This window comes from Mustelus asterias, chromosome 13 (assembly GCF_964213995.1).
Source record: "Mustelus asterias chromosome 13, sMusAst1.hap1.1, whole genome shotgun sequence".
Classification (NCBI taxonomy): domain Eukaryota; kingdom Metazoa; phylum Chordata; class Chondrichthyes; order Carcharhiniformes; family Triakidae; genus Mustelus; species Mustelus asterias.
In genome coordinates, this window is record NC_135813.1 from 81,812,039 (window position 1) to 81,835,319 (window position 23,281).

The 23,281-nt window shown below is 46.4% G+C and overlaps 1 protein-coding gene across 1 annotated transcript in view; it reads right to left on the minus strand.

Annotated features, from left to right (window-relative positions):
- rimbp2b (RIMS binding protein 2b) overlaps positions 1 to 23,281 on the minus strand; it is a 276,601-nt gene that overhangs the window by 97,082 nt on the left and 156,238 nt on the right. Inside the window, exons 6-7 of the mRNA XM_078227134.1 lie at positions 20,607 to 20,657; positions 2,222 to 2,423 (exon numbers count right to left, since the gene is read on the minus strand). Coding sequence (XP_078083260.1) covers positions 2,222 to 2,423; positions 20,607 to 20,657 — 253 coding nt within the window. The remainder of the gene's footprint in view (positions 1 to 2,221; positions 2,424 to 20,606; positions 20,658 to 23,281) is intronic.

The following is a 23,281-nucleotide window of genomic DNA, read 5'->3' on the forward strand; positions in this document are numbered from 1 at the left end:
CCCTCCATCACAGTGCTTGCCTCCCTCCTGTGCTGATGTCGTGACCGCGCCCCCCCCCGCCCCCCCCCCCCCGCCCCCCCCCCCCCGCCCCCCCCCCCGCCCCCCCCCCCCCGCCCCCCCCCCCCCCCCCCGCCCCCCCCCCCCCCCCCCCCCCGCCCCCCCCCCCCTACCTCCACCGCCGTCTTCCCTTGGCTGGGTCTGTCAGCCTGACTCTGGGCAAATGCTGAACTTACCACTAGGTCCAGGGCCTTGGCCATTTGGTTGGCTGGCTGCTATCGGAGGCTGACGGAATGGCCCAAGGGCTGTTAAACAGCTGCAGAATGCCCCGCCAACTGGAGGCAAACTCACCCCCAGAATTTAAGGTTAAGGGCGGGACTTTCCCCCCGCCCGCAGTACATTTTCCAGCAGCGGAAGTGACCCACCATTGGGCAGTGGTAGAATCTTCCAGTATCACTGATTGGCTGTTACTGAGCGAAATACCACCAGGAAATACGCTCTGTGGGGTCGCCTTCGACAGGACTGGAAGATCCCACTGGTGGGAAGGACTGGAAAATTTCAGCCTAAGCTGGGGGGAAGGGTTTATCTTAGAAGAATCTTAGAAACCCTACAGTAGAGAAAGAGGCCATTTGGCCCATCGAGTCTGCACCGACCACAATCCCACCCAGGCCCTAACCCCATATCCCTACATATTTTACCCGCTAATCCCTCTAATCTACGCATCCCAGGGCACTAAAGGGCAATTTTAGCATGGCCAATCAACCTAACTCACACATCTTTGGACACTGGGAGAAAAACGGAGCACCTGCAGGAAACCCACGCAGACATGAGGAGAATGTGCAAACTCCACACAGACAGTGAACCAAGCCAGGAATCGAACCCAGGTCGCTGGAGCTGTGAAGCAGCAGTGCTAACCACTGTGCTACCGCGCCGGTTTAGGGCTTACGGTTGAATGAGTGGGACATGTCTGGGTCTGTTATAGTTTCATTGATAGAAATTGATCGCTGTGATTGGTCAGTAACTCTCAATGTCATTTGTAAATGTAAACTCGAACAGCTCGACTGTTGATGAGGAAAGGTCTTTATTCACCCAGTTAGCATTTACCATCCCGTAGTCACATGATGTAACACCTTTCACCACCTCAGGACATGGAAATTCCTCACAACCACTGAAATCTCACTGAAATGTGGCTGCTGCCCTATTGTAGGAATCACAGCAATGATTCTGTGCACAGCAAGATCCCACAAACTGTGATATGATAATGACCAGATAATGTGGGCCCTTTTCCCGGTGACGTCGATCGAGGGGATCAGCATTGGTGAGAGACACAGGGGAGAACTGCTCCCCCCCCCCCCCCGCCCCGCCTCCTCATCTAATCTTCAAATCAGTGGCTGTGGGATCTTCTTTCTCCAGCTGAGCTGGCAAATGAGAGCTTGGTTCCTAATCTCTTCCGAAAGGCAGGAATACTGGGACGCACAATGGAGAATGTCTCATTAACCCGGATGCTGAGATGTCGAGCCCAGCCTGAGTGTTTACCATCACTCACACATTGTACACCGAGGGACTGAGAGGGTCACACTCGCATCAAACTGCACCCAATCCCCACTGACAATCTCCACTGTTGGAAAATATTTGATCATTAAAGGCTGGAAATGTTTTTTTTATTCATTTGCGGGACATCGGCATCACTGGCTGGCCAGCATTTATTGCCCATCCCTAGTTGCCCGTGGGTAGTTGAGAGTCAACCAAATTGCTGTGGCTCTGGAGTCACATGTAGGCCAGACCGGGTAAGGACGACAGATTTAAATAAATAAAGTTTATTTATTAGTCACAAGTAAGGCTTACATTAACACTGCAATGAAGTTACTGTGAAAATCCCCTAGTCGCCACACTCCGGCGCCTGTTCGGACACACTGAGGGAGAATTTAGCACGGCCAATTCACCTAATCTTCCCTAAAGGACAATAGTGAACCAGATGGGTTTTTACGACAATCGACAATGGTTACATGGTCATCAGTCGATTCTTAATTCCAGATTTTAAAAAATTGAATTCAAATTCCACCACCTGTCGTGGCAGGATTCGAACCCAGGTCCCCAGAACATTAGCTGAGTGTCTGGGTTAATAATCTAGCAATAGTACCATTAAGCCGTCGCCTTCCCTGGATTGGAGATTGACAATGAACCTCAGTGAGTTGTAAATATACCTGCAGCTTATCTCTCCTACCTTTGGTTCGGGGTGTAGCCAGTCCGTTGATGAGCTGAGTCTGGGGCTTGCTGGGTGTGGCTGGGCTCTCGCTCAGTGACGCAGGGCAGCTGAGGAGGTCGATTTTACCAGCGGTCTGACGAAACGTCTCCAGCTCCCTGGAGAGGAGATTGAACTGTTCGCTCTGGTTTCGACATTTCTCCTCTAACTCTCGCACCTTGGCCTGTACAGAATACACACACACACACACACACACGCACAGATCTTTCAGTACTCTGCATACACCTGGATCACATCCGGCTGCCCACAAGCCACATGCACAGAGCTCCGCAGTGTTGCTTCCTAAATTCTAAGCAGACATCAGCAATGTAGTTAGCAGAGCCTGGAACTAAAAGTCAATCTCTGCACAGGGAATAAACCCCTGTCATTCCTCTCCCCACATTTTATTGGAAGTTAAATTGGATTGCTTCACTGCTCCCTAAAGCTGGTAGCTGGGCTTGACTGGCAATGATCAAATGACCACTTTGAAACAGACTTGAGTTTTAGAATCAGAGCCCCGACACATTGATAGCCTCAACACCACACCCAGGTCTAGAAATGCAATCCTGCCTGAAAATCAGCATGGCAGGGACTTTGGGGGCATTTGGAGGCCACCAGGAAAGGTACGGGGCAAGGATGGTGTATTTGAGGATGCACTGACAGGGAGAGAGAGGAACGAGGGCAGGTGGGGTAGGGATGGGCTGATGGGGAGGGCCAGAGGGTGCTGGTGGTCAAGCTGATGGACGTTGGGCAGACAGAGTGTCGAGGGGCAAGTAGGGTTGACCACCTGTGAGTTAAACCATCGACTAACCCATCGCTCGGGGGGCTGAGCCCTGTGAAGAATGCTCTTGCAGGGCCCTTGCTGAACACTAGCACCGTGAGGTGACGGGTGAATTTATCACAGGGAACCAGGCACAGGGGCAAAGAACAAAGAAATTACAGCACAGGAACAGGCTCTTCGGTCCTCCAAGCCTGCACCGACCATGCTGTCCAATTTAACTAAAACTCCCTAACCTTTTGGGGACTATATCCCTCTATTCCCATTCTATTCAAGTACTTGTCAAGACGCCCCTTAAAAGTCACTATTGTATCCACTTCCACTCCCTCCCCAGGCACCCACTACTCTCTGTGTAAAAAATCTGCCTTGTACATCTCCTTTAAACCTTGCCCCTCGCACCTTAAACCTTACACTAATAATTGACTCTTCATCCCTGGGAAAAAGCTTCTGACTATCCATTCTGTCCATGCCTCTCATCATCTTGTAGACTTCTATCAGGTCTCCCCTCAACCTCCGTCGCTCCAGTGAGAACAAACCAAGTTTCTCCAACCTCTCCTGATAGCTAATGCCCTCCATACCAGGCAACATCCTGGTAAATCTTTTCTGTACCTTCTCCAAAGCCTCCACATCCTTCTGGTAGTGTGGCGACCAGAATTGAACACTATATTCCAAGTGCGGCCTAACTAAGGTTCTATAAAGCTGCAACATGACTTGCCAATTTTTAAATTCAATACCCCGGCCGATGAAGGCAAGCATGCCGTATGCCTTCTTGACTATCGTCTCCGCCTGCATTGCCACTTTCAGTGACCTGTGTACCTGTACACCCAGATCCCTTTGCCTGTCAATACTCTTAAGGGTTCTGCCATTTACGGTATATTTCCTATCCGTATTAGACCTTCCAAAATGCATTACCTCACATTTGTCCGGATTAAACTCCATCTGCCAACTCTCCGCCCAAGTCTCCAACTGATCTATATCCTGCTGTATCCTCTGATGGTCCTCATCGCTATCCGCAAATCCACCAACCTTTGTGTCGTCCACAAACTTACTAATCAATCCAGTTACATTTTCCTCCAAATCATTTATATATATATTACAAACAGCAAAGGTCCCAGCACTGATCCCTGAGGAACGCCACTTGTCACAGCCCTCCATTCAGAAACGCACCCTTCCACTGCTACCCTCTGTCTTCTTTGACCGAGCCAGTTTTGTATCCACCTTGCCAGCTCACCTCTGATCCCATGCGACTTCATCTTCTGTACCAGTCTGCCATGAGGGACCTTGTCAAAGGCCTTACTGAAGTCCATGTAGACAACATCCACTGCCCTACCCTCATCAATCATCTTCGTCACTTCCTCGAAAAACTCGATCAAGTTCGTGAGACACGACCTCCCCTTCACAAAACCATGTTGCCTCTCACTAATACGTCCACTTATTTCCAAGTGGGAATAAATCCTGTCTCGAAGAATCCTCTCCAATAATTTCCCTACCACTGATGTAAGGTTCACCGGCCTGTAATTACCTGGATTATTCTTGCTACCCTTCTTAAAAAAAGGAACAACATTGGCTATTCTCCAATCCTCTGGGACCTCCCCTGTAGCCAGTGAGGATACAAAGATTTCTCTCAAGGCCCCAGCAATTTCCTCCCTTGCCTCTCTCAGTATTCTGGAGTATATCCCATCAAGCCCTGGGGACTTGTCTACCTTAATGTTTCTCAAGAACCCCAATACCTTCTTTTTGATCTCAACATGACTCAAACTATCGACAGATCCTTTCCCAGACTCATCATCTACAAAGTCCTTCTCTTTGGTGAATACTGACGCAAAGTACTCATTTAATACCTCGCCCATTTCCTCTGGCTCCACGCATAGATTCCCTCCCTTGTCATTGAGTTGCCAATCCTCTCCCTGGCTACCCTCTTGCTCTTTACATATGTATAAAAAGCCTTGGGATTTTCCTTAATCCTGCTGGCCAATGCTTTTTCATGACCCCTTTTGGCCCTCCTTACTCCTTGCTTAAGTTCCTTTCTACTTTCCTTGTATCCCACACTTGCTTCGTGTGTTCCCAGCCTCCTAGCTTTGACAAATGCTTCCTTTTTCTCTTTGACTGGGCTCACAATATCTCTCGTTATCCAAGGTTCCCAAAACTTGCCATACTTATCCTTCATCCTTACAGGAATGTGCCAGTCCTGAATCCCTATCAACTTACACTTGAAAGCCTCCCACATGCCAGATGTTGATTTGCCCTCAAACATCTGCCCCCAATCTACATTCTTCAGTTCCTGCCTAATATTGTTGTGATTAGCCTTCCCCCAATTTAGCACCTTAACTTGAGGACTACACTTATCTTTATCCATCAGTACCTTAAAGAATTGTGGTCACTGTTCCTGAACTGCTCCCCTACTGAAACATCGACCACCTGGCCAGGCTCATTCCCCAATACCAGGTCCAGTATGGCCCCTTTCCTAGTTGGACTCTCTACATACTGCTTCAGGAAGCCCTCCTGGATGCTCCTTACAAACTCTGCCCCATCCATGCCCCTCGCACTAAGTGATGCATTTTGGGGGAAAATGCATTTTCCCCCCCAAATATCCTAAATCCAGCATGGGACCCTGACTGTAATGTTAGAATGAGCTGTCTGAACATTTCTAGCTGAGTGCTGGAGGTCTATGGGGCTGAGACTGGCCCCGTACATTCGAAAAAGCAGAGGGGCACGATCCAATCTCCAGATACTTCTGGATATTTTTCCATTTACTTCTTACAGCATCAATAGAAATACACAAAAGGCAAATTGTTCAGAATCTTACAAAGCAGATACAAGAATCTGTCCCTGATTCAAATCCAATCCAAAATGGAAATCATTTAGTATTTGGTAGAATTGGCAATCGTATTTTGTATCAGGCAATTATTTACTATACTGATCTCATCTTTTGCTTTGCTAAGTTATTCATGTTTACATTAAACATGGCAATTAATAAACCATCCCCGCTCCCAATCGATATTATTTGGGTTTAGGGGAAGATTCCTGGCTAAAGTTAGGCTAATCAGTCAGTCTTTAATGTGCGTTGACCCTACATCAAAGGTTGTAAATCGAGAGACAATGAAACTACCTTCAGACTGGCTCTAACAGCATGCTACCTGGGAAAGCAAGGACAGTGCATCACACAGCCACCTGTGTCCAAACACCCACAGGTACACTGACCCTGAACACCCACAGGTACACCCACCCTAATTTCCAGATTGACCAGACAGTTTTGAAAAGTCGAGGATCGAAAGTGATTAGGAGGAGTTTAAATGATTCATTGACTCGACTCCGCGAAATGGTCGTGACTAAACTTGGACGTTAACATTTTTATTGCAATAAAAATATTCCATCTGAGTCAAGCTCCAATTGGAGAGGATCGAGTTCTTGAGGGCTTAAGTTTGAATTCTCAGCTGGGACTCTGTTCTCCATGAGGACAGGATGATGAAAATCTCTGGGGTCGAGCAAACGAAATGAGAGCTTCATCCGACTCTGGGACATGGGAAACACTCCGAGCCAGTGGTCACACTCTCCAAAAACCAGCGACGGACACCCTTGTCAGAATTTTACCGCCTCTCCCGCCCGAGGTTTGTAAGATCCAACATAGAATGCCGTTCTGCGAACCCCGGAATCGGGGCGGGTGTGCCGGTAAAATTCCGGCATTTGTACCTGGAGGTCAGATGCCCATCTAGAAATTAGGTGCGATTCATTTAGAGAATTAAACTCAAAGGGAAGGTGGCTGGACAGGGGACAAACTGCTGGATTATTTTTTAATGTTGGTTTTAACCATTCAGTCTGTAGCGTTGGGTTAACACTGGGATACCAAAGTTCCCTGTTCAATATGAGTTCTGCTTTAGAGAAAGTGAACATTAACACTGGGAGTCAGTTTAGGACAGAGTTGAGGAGGAACTTCTTCTCTCAGAGGGTAATGAATCTCTGGAATTCTCTGCCCATTGAAGCAGTGGAGGCTACCTCGTTAAATATGTTTAAGTCACAGGTTTCTGATCAATAAGGGGATTAAGGGTTATGGGGAGCGGGTGGGTAAGTGGAACTAAACCACTATCAGATCAGCCATGATCTTATTGAATGGCGGGGCAGGCTCGAGGGGCTAGATGGCCCACTCCTGCTCCTATTTCTTATGTTCATATTCAGCTGCTTTCTCTTCACAACTCCTGCGTGCTTCTTGAGTCTGAGAATTACAAGTTTAGGTTTTGATTTTGTGCCGAGGAACTTGACAGAACTGAAGGAGAGAGGCTGAGGAAGAGTGGGCCTGATCGCAATCTCCAGCCTTTGATAAATCACCAGTCGCTCCACATGTTGGGTGAAGATTCAAGTGTCATTTTCAGGTGAGAAAACGTTTAGGGAGCAGGGGATCATTTTCTTTATTTGTTGATGGGATGTGGGTTCGCTGCCTGGGCTCGCATTTGTTGCCCATCCCTGAGGGTGGGTAAGAGTCAACCACATTGCTGTGTCTCTGGAATCACATGTGGGCCAGACCGGGTAAGGACAGCAGATTTCCTTCCCTAAAGGAGATTAGTGAACCAGACAGGGGTTTTTACGACAGTCAGCAGTGGTTTCATGGTCATCATTGGACTTTCAATTCCAGATTTTTATTGAATTCATATTTCACCATCTACCATGGTGGGATTTGAACCCGGGTTCGAGCATTACCCTGGGTCTCTGGATTACTAGTCTAGCAACAATTCCACTACACCGCCACCTCCCCCTTGTAACAGGAGGAGGCCATTCAGCCCCTCGAGCTGCCACTCAGTTAGATCCTGGCTGAACTGTACGTGAACTCCATTTACCCACCTTAGCTCCATATCCCTTGACATCCACATTAAAAGTTTACCCATCTCAGTCTGGAAAGTTTCAGTTGATGTGGGGATTGGGAGATATCAAAGGAATTTGTCTCAAAGTCAAAGATTGGCTGCTTGGTTACATATCATCCTTTGATTTAAAAAGCAAATCTAAGAGCAACTTGTAAGATGTGAAACGGAGGTTCCAGAGGGAATAATCCTCCTGCACACATCATTCATTATAAATGTGGATAAGAGCAATCTGCACTAAGATTTCGAACAGAATGCCTCACTTCAACACTCGGAGCTGAACTTGATCTGGTTCAATAATTAATCAATTAATCTCATCTCGCATGAAGAAGGCACTTGGATTGGAGTTTGAATTTCTAACTCTCGAGGACTGGCCTGGACTCTGGGACACAGCTGTGAGCTGCACCCAGGGGAAAACCACTGCAGCATGAACAAACGGTTTATTTTTAATTATCTTTGAACACGTTTCTATATTTGTTACCTTCCCCAGAGACTCAGGGGTGGTGCTAGAGGACTGGACAATTGCAAATGTTCCACTCTTGTTAAAAGAAGGGATGTAAGGATAGCCCAGTAATTACAGGCCAATGAGTTTAATTCCGATGGCGGGGAGGTTTAATTCAGAACAACATTAAGAGTCACCCGGGGAAAATGTGGGTTAATTAGCGGAAGTCAGCATGGATTTGTTAAGGACAAGTTGTGTTTAACTAACTTGGTGGAGTTGATGAGAGTAATGTTGTTGATGTGGAGTGTATGAGTTTCCAAAAGATTTCGGAAAGTTCCACACAACAGACTTGTGAGCAAAGTTAGAGCTCATTGTATAAAAGGGACAGATACAAAATGGGCAGAGGGGCTGAGTGGCAATGTGAACTGCTGTTTCTGGAGGAAGGTTTATAGAGGAGTACAGGAAAGCTAATAGAGTGTTATCGTTTATTGTGCTGGGCATTGGTTATAAAGTAAGGAGGTTATGCTTCAGTTGTACAGAGCATGAGTGAGACACATCTGGAGTATTGTGGACAGTATTGGTCTCCTTATTTAAGGAAAGATGTACATGCGTTGGAAAGAGTTCAGAGAAGGTTTACCAGACCAAGACCAGGAATGGGCGGGTTGTGTTATGAGGAAAGGTTGGAGAGGTTCGGTTTGTATCCACTAGAGTTTAGAAGAGTAAGAAGCAACCTGATCAAAAACCTTTAAGATCCTGAGGGGTATTGACAGGGTGGATGTAGAGAGGATGCTTCCTCTTGTGGGAGAATCTGGAACTAGCGGTCACTGTTTCAGATAGAGTTGAGGTGAATTTTTTCTCTCAGAGGGGGTGAGTCTCTGGAACGTCCTTCCTCAGAAGGCAGTGGAAGCAGAACCTTTGACTATTTGTAAGACAGAGCTGGATAGATTCTTGGTTAACAAGGGGGTGAAAGGTTATCAGGGGTGGGTGGGAATGTGGGGTTGAGGTTACAATCAGATCAGCCACAATCTCATAGAATGGTGGAGCAGGCACGAGGGCCGAATGGCCTCCTCCTCCGCATTAGTACGTTTGTATGTTCCCAAGGGCTCGGCGTTAGAAATGCTGCTTTTCATGATGTATGTTAATGACCTGGACCTTGGTGTACAGGGCATCATCTCAAAATGTGCAGATGATATGAAACAAGGAAGTATTATCAGGGTAGGTCTTATGAGGAAAGGTTGAGGGAGCGAGGGCTGTTCTCTCTGGAGCGGAGGAGGCTGAGGGGAGGCTTAATAGAGGTTTATAAAATGATGAAGGGGATAGATAGAGTGAACGTTCAAAGACTATTTCCTCGGGTGGATGGAGCTATTACAAGGGGGCATAACTATAGGGTTCATGGTGGGAGATATAGGAAGGATATCAGAGGTAGGTTCTTTACGCAGAGAGTGGTTGGGGTGTGGAATGGACTGCCTGCAGTGATAGTGGAGTCAGACACTTTAGGAACATTTAAGCGGTTATTGAATAGGCACATGGAGCACACCAGGATGATAGGGAGTGGGATAGCTTGATCTTGGTTTCAGATAAAGCTCGGCACATCATCGTGGGCCGAAGGGCCTGTTCTGTGCTGTACTGTTCTATATCTATCACCCTGATAGGCTAGCGGAGAGCTTCAAAAGTAGAAAGGTAAATCAGTGAAACAGGTGGCAAGTGATCGATTAAATTTCATTCCGAGAAATGTGAAGCGATTTATTTTGGAGAGACAATCTGAAATAGAAAGCGCAATTCCAAAGGGAATGCAGGAACAGCGGGAGCTGGGTGTACATCACTGAAGGTGACAGGACAGATTGAGAGAGTGGGTTAATCAAGCACACAGTATCCTGGGAAGAGCGCTTGGGCGAGGCCATTAGAAATGGGAAAGCTCCAGGAAGAACGGTTGAGGACCCTGGGTCTGTACTCATTGGAGTTTAGAAGGATGAGGGGGGATTTTATTGAAACTCACAGGATACTGCGAGGCCTGGATAGAGTGGACGTAGAGAGGATGTTTCCACTAGGAGGAAAAACTAGAACCAGAGGGCACAACCTCAGGCTAAAGGGACGATCCTTTAAAACAGAGATGAGGAGGAATTTCTTCAGCCAGAGAGTGGTGAATCTGTGGAACTCTTTGCCGCAGAAGGCTGTGGAGGCCAGGTCATTGAGTGTCTTTAAGACAGAGATAGATAGGTTCTTGATTAATAAGGGGATCAGGGGTTATGGCAAAAAGGCAGGAGAATGGGGATGAGAAAAACAGTCAGCCATGATTGAATGGGGGAGCAGACTCGCTGGGCCGAGTGGCCTAATTCTGCTTATGTCTTATGGCCTTATGATCTAAGAGGTCCAACCAGAGTTGGCAAGCCTATTTCATTTCCCTGTATACGACATCATGGGAACGAAGCTGATACGAATCATAACAACTAAACCTAATTCCTTGAGTGCAGGAGTCATCAATCTACATGGCTGGAGACTAACGGGAGAACTATCCCAGTGAATGCTCACTCCCACTGCCAGACAGCGGCAAGCAGAGCGATGGAAGAGAATCGAATCAGGTATAAAGACAGGAGAACAGGGAGCGGAGGTGTCGTTTGATTCACCAATTCTACATTTAACTCTAGATGCTGGTCTGTATCGAGAAATTAGGGCTTGCTTCTCTGCAGATTAAAACCAGCAAATCTAGAAGCAAACGGGAGAGAGGTTATCTATCTCGGACACAGATATTAAGGTGCAGGCAGCAATGAGAGCAGGCTTAAGGCTGGTGCATTACTCAACAATCCTTTTGCAAAATCACTCCATTTATCCAACTGGAGATAATTCCTCCATTTACACATTGTGCGAAAGGCAAGACACGATTCCAATGCATTAAACAGCGAACAGCAAACCAACCTCGCACATGCTCGCTCTGACTTCTCCTGCTCTGAAGTGCAGCAGGGATTATTAAGCAGTCATCACTCTCATTCCCATTCTCTGCTACGCCAGGGAGACCCAGAGCAAGCACACGTGGTGTTTGTCTCTGCATTTTTCTCTTTTGCAAGTTTTCCTGTAAAATTTGCACAGTTACAATCGCAGTGCGGAATTCAGACAGATCTGGCTCCGATCCCTCTGGTGTCCTTTCCAAATATTGCTTTCTTTCGGGTTTTTGTGTTCTTTTTAAGATGAGTTTGTGAGTGCGAAATTAGGACCATTGAAAAGAAAAGGCAAACGTTTCTGAATAGATTTTCCGTCGCCCATTGTGGGGCGAGGGGTCCAAATTATGGATTATTCTGATTGTGAAAAACTTACAAAACAGGAAGAATAGCAGCAGGCTGTCAGTAAATTCCCCTAAAGCAAAGGCCACATCCAGAAGCAGGGAGCTATCTCCCTCACACGTCCTATTTAAGGATACCTGCATGCTGTCCAAGGTGTTCTGGATTAGATGCAAAGCATTAAAGTAAAAAAACAAATCAGGACAGAAGATTTACACATCTGGACACACAACAAGTACAGTTTCTCACATATTTTTTGACAGCTAAAACTTTACACCAAGCCAGCACATAAAGTGGACGGAAATGTCTCTCTGATCAGGGTTTCTCAATTTGGTAATCAAGTTGTTTTTCTCATTGTCAAATCTCTCTCTCTGATCTCACTGTCACCCTTGCCCATTGCCTTCGCTCCGAGAATCATGGAATCCTCCTGTGCAAAATAGGCCATTCAGCCCATCGAGTCTGCATCAACCACAATCCCACCCAGGGCCTATCCCCGTTTACCCTAGCTAGTCCCCCGGACACTAAGGGGCAATTTAGCACAGCCAATCAACCTAACCCGCACATCTTTGGACTGTGGGAGGAAACCGGGGCACCTGGAGGAAACCCACGCAGACACTGGGAGGACGTGCAAACTCCACACAGACAGTGACCCAACCGGGAATCGAACGCTAACCACTGTGCCACCGTGCCACCTATGAGACCCAATAAGGGGACACAATGTGGCTGGATTGAATGCAGCCCATCAGAACCCGAACCTGAATCATGGGAGACATCCTGCTTCAGTGTCCCAGTGGAACCCCCCCCCCCACTGCCCATCACCACCCCCCCCTCCCCTCCCCTCCCACGGCACCAATGAAGTCAGAGTGCGGAAAGGGGATGAGGTGGGAATTCCGGCCACCGATGGTGGAATTCCATTGGATCATCAATGAGCAAACTGACATCCATTATCTCGAATACCATCAACATTCCGTGGTGGCTCAGAGATTAACTACAATTCACGTGGCGAGTTCCACATTCTCCCCACTCCCTGTGGGAGCAAGTCCCACATTCTCCCCACTCCCTGGGGAAAGTTCTCCTGAATTCCCCATTGGATTTATCAGTGACGTTGTCCAGAAGACTCTGCATTCTCCTGCAATCTCGCACCCTCTTCGGAATTCTACTGCTCCCCGCCACGGGAATCGGAGTGGACGAGGGGCGGACAATGGGAAGGTCGGTTGACCTTGGGTGGGAGTTTCTGGTCTTGGGTCGAGCAAGGTCGTAAAATCCCGCCTCCTGTGCCTGATTGAGGGAGCCAGCATTGGAAATGGGGATAGAATTTACAAGCCCCCACCCCTCAGTCCTTGCCACCCCACCCCCTCCTCCTGTGGTGTTGGATCCTGTGACCCTGGACCTAGGGTGGGTGCAGTGCCACCAGACCAGTCACCACCATTCCTCTCGCCAATGGTGGCATGAGGAGATGCCAGCATCTGATGTGTTGGCAGCTCTTGGTGGGTGGGACTGTCGCTGCTAGGGACCAATCTTGTGAGGAAGGCCCGGCGGTGAGCAATAAACTCTCTGAAGGGCACTTGATTCCCTCGAGCAACCCCACACGGAACTGAGGGGGTTCCTCGCTGGTTCTCTGCTCGATGGACAAGATAACCACTGGCCCTCTAGAATCCTGCGGAGACGATCGTCAGCCCAGCCTATGAACTGCCAGCTTAAGGTAAGAAGGATTGTGTGTGTTTTTCACATGGAGTCCACAGAAAAAGGCCATTCGGCCCTCTGGGTTCCTGCTATGCTAATGCTCCACATGAACCTCCTCACATCTCCCCCTATCAGTATTGCCCCCTTTCTCTCTCATGGATTTATCCAGCTTCCCCTGATGTAGATCAACACTATTCCCTTCAACCACTTCCCGTGGGAGTGAGTGCCACATTCTCTCCACTCCCCGCGGCAGCGAGTCCCACATTCTTCCCACTCCCCGTGGGAGCGAGTCCCACATTCTCTGCACTCCCCGTGGGAGCGAGTCCCACATTCTCTGCACTCCCCGTGGGAGCGAGTCCCACATTCTCTGCACTCCCCGTGGGAGCGAGTCCCACATTCTCTGCACTCCCCGTGGGAGCGAGTCCCACATTCTCTGCACTCCCCGTGGGACCGAGTCCCACATTCTCCCCACTCCCCATGGGAGCGAGTCCCACATTCTCCCCCACTCCCTGGGGAAAGTTCTCCTGAATTCCCCATTGGATTTATCAGTGACTATATTTTTTCTAATTCATGGGCCTGGTTTTGGACTCTTCCTCAAGGGGAAATGTTTACTCTACACCCAGGCTACCTGATCCCTTCATTGTTTGAAGGGCCTCAGTCAACTTTCCCTGTTTCTGGAACCCGAAGCCTGGGGCTGCGGTGATTCAATTCCAATGTGAATCTCAGACTCAGTATTTAGCCAAACCTGCTGCAGCAGAGACAGATCTGCAACCATTTATGCTCTGGACAATCAGAATGACATTGCCATGCAATGAGTTCAAATACACACAGAGGACGCAGAATTAGACACGGCTGGTCAGGGACCAGTTCCATGTTGCCTGCCCGGGGACAGAGCTGACCAACACAGTTACTACACCAGAACAATTCTCTTCTGAAAGACAAACTTGCCATAAAATGACGGCTGTTGCAGACTAACGTTTCCTGTGGTTTCTAGTCAAATATCAATGTTTCATCGTTCAGGTACACATTCATTTAAGAATTTTAATTGGTGCAAAATAAACTGATATTTGGGTGTTTTTCAAACTGGAGGCCTGTGCCCAGCAGTGTGCCTCAGGGATCAGTGCTGGGTCCACTGTTATTTGTCATTTATATTAATGATTTGGATGAGAATATGGGAGGCATGATTAGTAAGTTTGCAGATGACACCAAGATTGGTGGCATTGTGGACAGTGAAGAAAGTTATCTCCGATTGCAATGGGATCTTGATCAATTGGGCCAGTGGGCTGAGAATGGCAGATGGAGTTTAATTTAGATAAATGCAAGGTGATGCATTTTGGTAGGTTGAACTAGGGCAGGACTTACTCAGTTAATGGCAGGGCGTTGGGGAGAGTTACAGAACAAAGAGATCTAGGGGTACATGGTCATAGCTCCTTGAAAGTGGAGTCACAGGTGGCCAGAGTGGTGAAGAAGGCATTCGGCATGCTTGGTTTCATTGGTCAGAACATTGAACACAGGAGTTGGGACGTCTTGTTGAAGCTGTACAAGACATTGGTAAGGCCACACTTGGAATACTGTACAGTTCTGGTCACCCTGTTGAGAGCAATGTATCCATAGCAATGTATACAAAATATACGGAGCAATGTGTACACAGCAGTGTGGATACAGAAATGTCCAAAATATATACACAGCTGGCGATGCCCACATCCCATGAAGAAATAAAAAATTGCCCAGGGCAGATGGAGCACTGGCTCCAGGGGTAAGGGGAGGAAAGGTTAGTTAGGGAGATTTGATGACTGCTCAGTCGTTGTTTTGACTTGTTTTCACGTTGTGGATGTTAAATCGAACGGTTTCAACCCAGTTCCCGCAGACTACAGCTGGTCAGCGCCAGAGAGCGCCTACCTCCTATCATCCTCCATAAAAACCTCCATGAAGACAAGATCCTAAAGAGCTGCCTAAGAAACTACAACCCGCCCAATTAACAAGGCGGAAACTTCACTTTCCCACTCGTTCCCCGCTCTCCCCCAAACTCGGGAATAACATCAGAGTCAGGCAGAGAGCGGACAGACTGGAAAACAGGACATCAGAACATTCTCTACACTGACCAGCCTCCTTTCAGCATGGGCAAATCCAAAACCTGCTTACAGTGCGAACTCTAATCTCTCACACCTAGTTACAGTGTGAACTCTAACATTTAACACCCAGTTACAGTGTGAACTCTAACATTTAACACCGAGTTACAGTGTGAACTCTAATCTCTCACACCTAGTTACAGTGTGAACTCTAATCTCTCACACCTAGTTACAGTGTGAACTCTAACATTTAACACCCAGTTACAGTGCGAACTCTAACATTTAACACCCAGTTACAGTGTGAACTCTAACCTTTAACACCCAGTTACAGTGTGAACTCTAACATTTAACACCACGTTACAGTGTGAACTCTGACCTTTAACACCTAGTTACAGTGTGAACTCTAACATTTAACACCCAGTTACAGTGCGAACTCTAACCTTTAACACCTAGTTACAGTGTGAACTCTAATCTCTCACACCTAGTTATAGTGTGAACTCTAAAATTTAACACCGAGTTACAGTGTGAACTCTAACCTCTAACGCCCAGTTACAGTGCGAACTCTAACCTTTAACACCTAGTTACAGTGTGAATTCTAACCTTTAACACCTAGTTACAATGTGAACTCTAACATTTAACGCCCAGTTACAGTGTGAACTCTAACATTTAACACCGAGTTACAGCATGAACTCTAACCTTTAACACCTAGTTACAGTGTGAACTCTAACCTCTCACATCTAGTTACAGTGTGAACTCTAACCTTTAACACCCAGTTACAGTGTGAACTCTAACCTCCCATACCTAGTTACAGTGTGAACTCTAACCTTTAACACCTAGTTACAGTGTGAACTCTAACCTCTCACACCGAGTTACAGTGTGAGCTCTAACCTCCCACACCTAGTTACAGTGTGAACTCTAACCTTTAACACCTGGTTACAGTGTGAACTCTAACCTCTCATACCTAGTTACAGTGTGAACTCTAACCTTTAACACCTGGTTACAGTGTGAACTCTAACCTCTCACACCTAGTTACAGTGTGAACTCTATCCTCCCACACCTGCAAATTTACTCACATCTGTCTCCAATCTCCAATCATCCTCACCCTTGTTTCCCGAATGTGTGGAATGGGATTTGGGAATCTGGTGTAATGTTTACCTGACCCTCCTGGTGGGAACTGACGGGATCAGATTGGTTTTCGGCCTCACTCTTCGCCTTGGTTGACTTTCTACTGAAGTGAAGAGAAAGTAAGATCAGGCAATGGGTATAAAACGGCCATCTGATCAGATCCCATCAGTTACCGACAGCAGGACATGTTCAAATTACTGTCTAGCTTGTATTTCACTTCTCCCTGGGTGTGGCATGTACGAGAGCGCGGAGATTTCAGAAAAACATCAGATAAAAAAACAAAAATAAATTCTACCAATGTCAGAAACAACAACTTGGATTGAAATTCCATTACTAACAGTAAAATATCCCAAAGTGTTTCATAGGAACGGTTATCAAACAAAATTCAACACCGAACCTCATTGGATGTTGGGACAGATTGTCAGCGATTGATCACATCAACTCAGGTTAAGGGGTGTCTATACGGTGGGGAGAGGGGCGGAGAGGTTTGGGGAGGGAATTCCACAGCTTAGGGCCCAGGAAGCTGAAGGCACGTCTGCCAATGGCGAGCGATTTGAAATCTGGCATGTTCGAGAGGCCGGAATTGGAGGAGTGCAAAGATCTGGGAGAATTGAGAGACTGGAAATGATAGTTCAAGAGGGATGAGCCCAAAGGAGGCTTTTGAATACGAGGATGAGAATTTTAAAATGAAGGGACTGTGTGGGAGAAATGTACTTCAGTGAGTTCGTAAAGGTTGCTGCAAGTTAATATACAGAGAGCAGAGTTTTGGATAACCTCAAGGTTATGAAGGTTAGAATGTGGGAGGGCAGTGAGCAGCGGTGGCACGGTGGCCCAGTGGTTAGCACAGCTGCCTCACAGCTCTAGGGACCTGGGTTCGATTCCCGACTTGGGTGACTGTCTGTGTGGAGTTTGCACATTCTCTCCGTGTCTGCGTGGGTTTCCTCCGTGTGCTCTGGTTTCTTCCCACACTCCAAAGATATGCGGATTAGATGCATTGGCCATGCTAAATTGTAGGTTAGAAGGATTAGTGGGATAAATATGAGGGGTTACGGGGATAGGCCTAGATGGGATTGTTGTCAGTGTAGACTTGATGGGCCAAATGGCCTCCTCTTGCACTGTAGGGATTTTATGGTTTCCATGATTCTTGGCGTGTGTGAAGGAAATTCACAAAAAAAAGTAGAATTCATTTATATTTAGGACATTATACTTTAGAATTGAGAAAATGGGGATAGGTTCATGGATAGCCCATTTTTACCCAGAAACCTTTGGACGTATACATGGGCAGAATGAGCTCAACACCTCTGCTTCTGACAGATGTTACAGACCTTGTCCGCACCATACACGAGGTATCACTAGGGCCTCTCTTAACTTCATTGCTCTTATCGCTAGCAGAGGAATTTTCCGGAAAGTTAATGACGGTACAGCCTCACATGATTTCCTTATCTATTAAGAAGACATTCCTAGAACTTAGCTCAGCGAATCAGAATTGGATATGATTGTTGAACACGGCTTTATCCCAGCCGGAGAGAAAAAAAAACTTTTGCAAATCCCTCTTTCTCGGGTAAACATTTAAATCACTTTATGAAAAAACAGACACAATTGGAAGTATCAGGAAGGATATTAAGAACATTGTTACGAGCGCATGTTGACCAGATATCAGGGTCACAGCATGGATATAATAAAACCATTTTAACAATTAAATTATAATGAATAACAAGGACTAATCGAGAAGGGGGAGTTTAATTAAGGAAGCAGCATCCAGAGCTGCTAAGAGATGATGGACTCGGGTCTGGAAGTATCTAAATATTCCAATTTCCTTTCAGGAAACTAGAGATGTTTCAGAAGGGCACTGACAGTCCCTCCAATTTTTCTCCAGTTAGAGTCATAGAGGTTTACAGCATGGAAACAGGCCCTTCGGCCCAACTTGTCCATGCCGCCCTTTTTTTTAAAACCCCTAAGCTAATCCCAATTGCCCGCATTTGGCCCATCTGCCATTCGTCAGCCCACTGGCCCAATTGATCAAGATCCCGTTGCAATCGGAGATAACTTTCTTCACTGTCCACTATGCCACCAATCTTAGTGTCATCTGCAAACTTACTAACCATGCCCCCTATATTCTCATCCAAATCATTAATATAAATGACAAATAATTGTGGACCCAGCACTGATCCCTGAGGCACACCGCTGGTCACAGGTGAGTTGTCAAGGAGTTGGCTATCGTAAAGCAGACAACTGCCCGACATTTGATTCACTCGGGGATTTATGTTCAACATTACTTTGAATATTAATGGGCATCCGTAACTGATATTAGCCGTGGAATTGTAATTTTAAAGTTTTTTTTCCTGGATTCTCTATTGGAACTAAGACTACATTTTTTATCTTTAATTGTCATTAATATTGCAATGTACTTATCCACTTTAAAGTGCATTGCATGCTAAATAGTTCTGCAATAAACTGTATGAAAAACAAATCACTGCGGATGCTGGAATCTGAAACCAAAAGAGAAAATGCTGGAAAATCTCAGGGGGTCTGGCAGCATCTGTAAGGAGAGAAAAGAGCTGATGTTTCCAGTCCAGATGACCCGTTGTCCAGAGTCATCTGGACTCGAAACGTCCAAGTTCATCCTCATCTCAACCCATCTGCTGCCAGACCTGCTGAGATTTTCCAGCATTTTCTCTTTTGATAAACTGTAAATAAGCTGGTAAAGTATAACATCTCTTGTGGTCTTCTGCATATGTTCTGAAAGGAGGAAGATTTTGAAGAGAGATTCCTGGACCTTTATAATATCCGGGTAGTTATAACATGGCCAATAAATTATTCCATCTGACGAAGGAGCAGCGCTCCGAAAGCTAGTGGTGTTTGCTACCAAATAAACCTGTTGGACTTTAACCTGGTGTTGTTAGACTCCTTACAATAAATTATTTAGCAGGCTTTCTGGGAAAGGGTAATATCTCTTGATCATCGCTTTCCTTGCGGGAGACTTGGATTCATTTCCTCAGACCCAAAATAAGTATCTGTATGGAGTTCCTGCCTTGGACTCAGGAGAGGGTGGTTGTTGAGCGAGTGCTTCCAGTCTCGGGTAGTCTATATGTGGGGCGAGAGTTATCATCCACTTCAAGTGCATTGGGATAATCACGTCTCGAGGTAGCAAGGACATGAATGAGGCAGTCAGCAGCAGCAGATGGGTTGAGATGAGGATGAACTTGGATGAGGTTAGAGAGATGGCCTCAGTGACGATAGGCAGGCAGGAGCTCATTTTAGGCTCAAATGTGACATTGAGGTTGCCAAAGAGAGGGCCGGGGTCGGTGGTGAGGGAACAGAGTTCACACTGGGAAATTAAACTGGAGACATTAAAAAGTTCCATAAAAATCAACTAATCCATCAGGGTCCGTCATTTTCAAATCAAAACTACAAAATATAATTTTACTGCAGCAACTTCCAATTCCCTGAATGTAATGTTATCCCCCAATGAATGTTACAGTGACTTACACATCCACACACACCTCAGAATAAGATATTTACAGAATCAGACTGCACCAGAGGAGGCCATTCTGTCCACCGCATCTGTGATAGCTCTTTGAAAGAGCTATCCAATGAGTCCCAATCCACCCCTCCCCCAACCTGTGTCTACCCCATAACCCCTGTAAGATTCTTCCCTTTAAGTAATTATCCAATTCCCTTTCTGAAAGTTATTTTTTCCCCAAAACATTTGATTTTGTCCTGACGATATCGGAATTGAAGGCACCTCATCGACCTCAATGCTAATTATTGTGGGTGCTGCAACCAAGTGCGTTTGACATGTTTCTGGCTCTCAAATATTTTAAAAATAAATTTCATTTCAGATTTGAAGCTAAGCATCAAAGAATTCACAGTGTTTATAATTCACACATTCTGAGTCCGGACCTCTCCTTCCTGTCTGAGGTCTACTCAAAAAGCAAACACACTGAATTTAAACATCTGCAGCATTTTAAAATCTAACCATTTTAACTTCTTGGTGTGATGCTGTGAATATAGAATCTCAGGACAAAATAGCAGTTTAGATTTTACCAGCTAAAAACAGAACACAAAGAATGAATGTGGAAAGTTTGCGATCCAGAAATGAACACGATGAGATTATTGAAGATGATTTGTGAAGTGTACTTTCTCACCTCTAGCAGTAAGACCGCCCCTTCATGTTCCTTCTTAGCCTCAACCTGAGCCTGCAGCAACAGGTAAAGAAAAGATTAGTTTAGAAGTTGTTCAGAAACATTAACGTAGAACAACAACACTGTGTGGGAAAAGGTCATTCAGCCCCTTGAACATGTCCATCGATCAATAGATTCTGGCTTGTCTCCAGTAAGAGTTTTAACAACACCAGGTTAAAGTCCAACAGGTTTATTTGGTAGCAAATACCATTAGCTTTCGGAGCGCTGCTCCTTCGTCGGATGGAGTGGAAATGTGCTCTCAAACAGTGCACAGAGACACAAAATCAAGTTACAGAATACTGATTAGAATGCGAATCCCTACAGCCAACCAGATCTTAAAGATACAGACAATGTGGGTGGAGAGAGCATTAAGCACAGGTTAAAGAGGTGTGTATTGTCTCCAGACAGGACAGCCTGCAAGTCCAGGAGGCAAGCTGCGGGGGTTACTGATAATGTGACATAAATCCAACATCCCGGTTTAGGCCGTCCTCATGTGTGCGGAACTTGGCTATCTCCAGTTACCCACCTTTTTCTGCATCCTTTAAAACACAAACATTGCTCCATTATTTCAGATGGGCAATGAAGGAGAAATCAGGTAATGCTGAGGTCAGTTATGGGGAAATTCTCTAAAGGAGCCTATCATCTAGAAAGGATCATGAACTACCAGCTATGTCTGACTGATCTAGTTGAATTTCTGAGATTGGCTGTGCAAAACTACATGGAGGAGATTGTCATCGACTTCAGGAAGCGTAAAGGAGAACATGCCCTTGTCTACATCAATGGGGACGAAGTAGAAATGGTCAACAGCTTCACGTTTTTAGGTGTCCAGATCACCAACAACCTGTTCTGGTCCCCCCATGCTGCGCTATAGTTAAGAAAGCCCATCAACGCATCTACTTTCTCAGAAGACTAAGGAAATTTGGCATGTCAGCTACGACTCACCAACTTTTACAGGTGCACCATAGAAAGCATTCTTTCTGGTTGTATCACTGCTTGGTATGGTTCCTGCTCTGTCCAAGACCGCAAGGAACTACAAAAGGTCCCCAGTCCAGCTGACTCAAACCAGCCTCCCATCCATTGACTCTGTCTACACTTTCCGCTGCCTCGGGAAAAGCAGCCAGCATAATTAAAGACCACACGCATCCCGGACATTCTCTCTTCCACCTTCTTCGTCGGGAAAAAGATACAAAAGTCTGAGGTCACATACCAACCAACTCAAGAACAGCTTCTTTCCTGCTGCCATCAGACTTTTGAATGGACCTACCATATATTAAGCTGATCTTTCTCTACACCCGAGCTACGACTGTAACACTGCATTCTGCACTCTCCCCTTTCCTTCTAAAGAACAAAGAACAAAAAAAATTACAGCATAGGAACAGGCCCTTCGGCCCTCCAAGCCTGCACTGACCATGCTGCCTGACTGAACTAAAACCCCCTACACTTCCGGGGACCATATCCCTCTATTCATGTATTTGTCAAGATGCCCCTTAAAAGTCACTATTGTATCTGCTTCCACTACCTCCTCCGGCAGCGAGTTCCAGGCACCCACCACCCTCTGAGTAAAAAAACTTGCCTCGTACATCTCCTTTAAACCTTGCCCCTTTAACCTATGCCTCCTAGTAATTGACTCTTCCACCCTGGGAAAAAGCTTCTGACTATCCACTCTGTCCATTCCCCTCATAATCTTGTAGACTTCTATCAGGTCGCCCCTCAACCTCCGTCGCTCCAGTGAGAACAAACCAAGTTTCTCCAACCTCTCCTCATAGCTAATGCCCTCCATACCAGGCAACATCCTGGTAAATCTTTTCTGTACCCTCTCCAAAGCCCCCACATCTTTCTGGTAGTGTGGCGAGCAGAATTGAACACTATATTCCAAATGTGGCCTAACTAAGGTTCTATAAAGCTGCAACATGACTTGCCAATTTTTAAACTCATTGCCCCAGCCGATTGAAGGCATGCATGCCGTATGCCTTCTTGACTACCTTCTCCACCTGCATTGTCACTTTCAGTGACCTGTGTACCTGTACACCCAGATCCCTCAGCCTATCAATACTCTTAAGGGTTCTGCCGTTTGCTGTATGAACTGAATGCTTTGTCTGTAAAGTGAGCAAGAAACAATATTTTTCACTTTATACCAGTACTTGTGACAATAAATCAAATCAAATCAAATCAAAACGATTCGAACCCGGGTCCCCAGAACATTAGCTGAGCTTCTGGATTAATAGTCTAGCGATAATATCACTAGGTCATCGCCTTCCTGCGAATCACCTGTGGAAGGCCGCACACACTCAGCCTGGGACTCTCCTCAGACAGCAGCAAGCCTCCATTTGTAACGTGGTTCATCCTCCATCCAGGAGAATGGTAAATCTGCCATCGATCGTGAGGCTTCAGGGAATCCAACAGAGCAAAATATCGCCAGCCTCACTCTGTACGGAAAGTGGAGAGGGAGAGGGAGAGAAGTTTAGGGAGGGAATTCCAGAGCTTAGGGCCCAGACAGTTGAAGGCACAGCCACCAATACTGAAGTGAGGGAAATCAAGGAAGTGTGATGGTCAGAATTGGAGGAGCGCAGAGATCTGAGTGGTGTAGGGCTGGGGGAGGTTACAGAGATAGGGAAGGGTGTAGGGGATGGAGGAGGTTA